Genomic DNA, 3122 nt, shown 5'->3' with positions numbered 1-3122 from the left:
AAGAGCGGGCAAATAAAGATGAAAAAGCAAGAGAGATCAAGGAGAAAACGCCAAAATCTGACAAAGAGAAGGAAAAAGTCAAGAAGGAAGAAAAAGCTTCAAAAGAAGAAAAATCGAAGACGGTTGTTACCATCATTGAGTCAAAGTCAAGTGCAGAAAAGGAGAGAGAAAAGGAGCCGTCCAGAGAAAGAGATCTGGCGAAGGAAATGAAATCCAAGGAAAATGCTAAAGGAGGAGAAAAGGTGCCAGTAGCTGGGTCCTTGAAGTCACCTGTTCCCCGATCAGAAACATCAGAATCTGAAAGGGGTAAGCTTGGCTATTTAATTTCTTTTCTTGTCTAGAAAAATAAAAGTCACTGTGGCGTTGGAAAATCACGGAATGTCAAAAAATGCTGGAGATGATGAGAGAATTCCTGCATAATAACTAGGATTTTGGCATTGGCTTTTAAACAGTGTCTACAGCAAGTGGTCAGGATATCTCAAAAAACTCTGAACTGTGTGAATGTGTGAACTTCGTGCCTGCAGTGAATGTTCATTTTCATGAAGCCTCTCCTTTTTGTAGTATGAGTCTAAGTGGTTTGTTATTGAAATGGGTTTGTATAACTATGGCATTGCAAGTTTTGCAAAAACGTAATGCCAGAACCTCAAGAGTCTCCTCTGAGTGTTTCTTCACAACCTTTGAATTGGAAGAGGAGTAGTGGACAATGTAGGCCTTTTGGCCTTAGGAAGGATGCAGTAAGCTTTATCAGTTCCTTCTTGTATTAAGGGTTAGCAAATCCTTAATGTTGGTGTTCTAAGTCTTTATTATCTGAGGCTGATGTGGAGTTTTACACTTGCACTGCTTAAGACAAACCAAGTAAGGGAGGGTTGTGGTGCTTTTTGTTGAGTTTACCTCTTCAGGATCTTCATAGCAACTCTGAAATTCAGATACAGACTTCCATAAAAAGGAAGTTTGAAGTGAGTGTAATTTTGCAGCAGTTTGTTCAGGTTACACTTTTCCTGCAAACTTTCATCAAGATCATTCAAGGCATGCTGCTAACCCCTGGATAACTTAAGGAAAACAAAATTTACACGCTAGTTAAAAAACGAGTTCTAGCTTAAGTTATGTTGGTACTTCAGAAAGTGACATTAGATTTTCCTCTTTGAACTGTGTTCTAATAATGCCATTGTTCTGTTCTTTCCTCAGAACAAAAACGCCGCAAAGTTGATACACATTCTTCTCCATCACATTCCTCAACAGTAAAGGTTAGTATAGCCTGAGGAAGGCAGCACCCATGTTAGGCTCACGAGTTTGGGATGCCAGTATCCGACTTCCTTCAAGTTTTGTGCCAAGTATACCCTGGAACCGCTGGAGGTTTTCTGTTGCATTAGAAAATGCATTCCTTTTCTTTATTGGCGGACTGTCTTTTTTTCTATAAAAATATTTTTTAATTAACCAAAATAATGCTTCAAGGACCTAGCACAAATTTTGTAAAATAGTGTTTGGAAATTGCAAGAAAATTTTTACACAGAAGTGCCTCATTGCTTTAAGCAGTCAGTTTTTTTGGAGTGCAATGGTAGCTACAAGCAAATGAGTCTTTGCAACAGAGTGGAGCATATTTTTCTGCACTTCTATTGAAGAATCTGTAGCACTGAAGATTCCTGGATGATACGGGATGTGCCATACCTCTGAATTCATCAGGCTTCTTGATGAGCATCATACCGATGTGTGCCTTCTAAGGAGGAGTCTTGAAAGGAGTTCCATTTTAAAGTCTCCTTGGTGATCAGTTCTCCTGTAGTTGTGTATATTCAGTGCGCATGCAGCTTCTGTTGTACCTTCCCTTCGAGGTTTGTTTATTTCCAATGGGTTCCCACCATGTTGAGCCCTGCGTTACGATAAAACCAGATGTGGCAACCAAGCCTACTACCCAGCAGAGAGAAACCCCAAGCATTCAAGCGCAGCACAAAACCATGGGCGTAGCCTACTTGAAGACTCAGGGTAGCCATTCCTTGCTCCATATTTATATTGTTTCTAAACCATCTATGTTCATGGAATCTTTGAATTTGCAGTACGTTGAACATTTAAAACTGTAAGTTACTAATACTTCATCAAGAGCACTGTGATGGATTATGTGGGTCTCTAAACTTCACCATCTTACCAACTTTAGAACAAGCTCTTCTGTTTTTTCCTGATTTTTTTTTTTTTTTCAGGGTACATCATTTTCTGTGTAAGATTTACCTGAAAGATTTAGCTTTGTTTTGGAGAGTTCAAACAGCTTTTACTAGTTTTGAGGAAGCAGGTGACAGTGATATCTACTCATAATAATGAAGGTTTTTGTAAAGGGTGGTGTAAAGTTGTTCTAGAGTGACTTCTACCACATTTAACTAAGTGGAGAAGATACAGGTTTAAAAGTATTTTAAACCTGTTTCACCTCTGGTTCAGCCATAGTTAAAGTTAAACTCCTTTTTCTTCATATTTTGTCTAGGCAGGAGAGTGTTTTTTCAGTGTTTTACGAAGAGTTAGATATAAACACATTTTGTAGTATATTTAATAACAGAGTCTAGAGAATAGGTATGTCTGTCTTTTTTTTTTCCCTTCTTTCTTTTTATGAAGTATTTCAGTCCCTAGCTTTATTCAGAGTACAATATTAACATAAGATTTATTTCAGAAGGAGTAGCTGTTTTTTGTTTCAAGGGTACGGCCGTGGTTCCCAAAGTCCCTCTGGTTTCTGAAAACTATTCCAGCTCACGTGTCATCTCCGTTCATTTTCTACAGGACAACCTCAACGAACTCAAGGATTCTTCAGCAAAGGTTTGAATCTTTTAGAAACCAACCAAGTTTATTTTCATGTTTTGTTGCAGAGAGAACTGAACTTTGGCTCTTGTGGCAATCAGAAAGTTCTAATCCCATTCCTGTAAATGTTAGTGTAGTAACAGAAGGATTTTTTTTTTTGTTCTGCTGTATAAAACGTCTTTACAGGAGAGAGGGTTGGTTATGTAGAAGCAACATAAAGAATCCCCTAAATTTACCATTCTGTCACTATTTTGAGGAGATTTTATGAGTCAGTATCTTTCTGTTCCTCTCTGAAACTTGTCCTTATGATTAAGCCATTCATTTGGCTGAAAAGCTATTAGAATAGCTCA

At 38.1% G+C, this 3122-nt stretch overlaps 1 protein-coding gene across 1 annotated transcript in view; it reads left to right on the top strand.

The window, feature by feature from the left end:
- The window catches only part of THOC2 (THO complex 2), a 36308-nt gene extending 33512 nt beyond the window's left edge, over positions 1–2796 (top strand). The window contains exons 31-33 of the mRNA XM_009079038.1: positions 1–306; positions 1186–1244; positions 2755–2796. The exon at positions 1–306 is cut by the window's left edge and continues 131 nt beyond it. Coding sequence (XP_009077286.1) covers positions 1–306; positions 1186–1244; positions 2755–2796 — 407 coding nt within the window. The remainder of the gene's footprint in view (positions 307–1185; positions 1245–2754) is intronic.
- Positions 2797–3122: the final 326 nt, after the last annotated feature.

This window comes from Acanthisitta chloris, unplaced genomic scaffold (genome assembly GCF_000695815.1).
Source record: "Acanthisitta chloris isolate BGI_N310 unplaced genomic scaffold, ASM69581v1 scaffold42380, whole genome shotgun sequence".
Classification (NCBI taxonomy): Eukaryota; Metazoa; Chordata; class Aves; order Passeriformes; family Acanthisittidae; genus Acanthisitta; species Acanthisitta chloris.
This window is presented reverse-complemented; position numbering and strand designations above follow the sequence as displayed.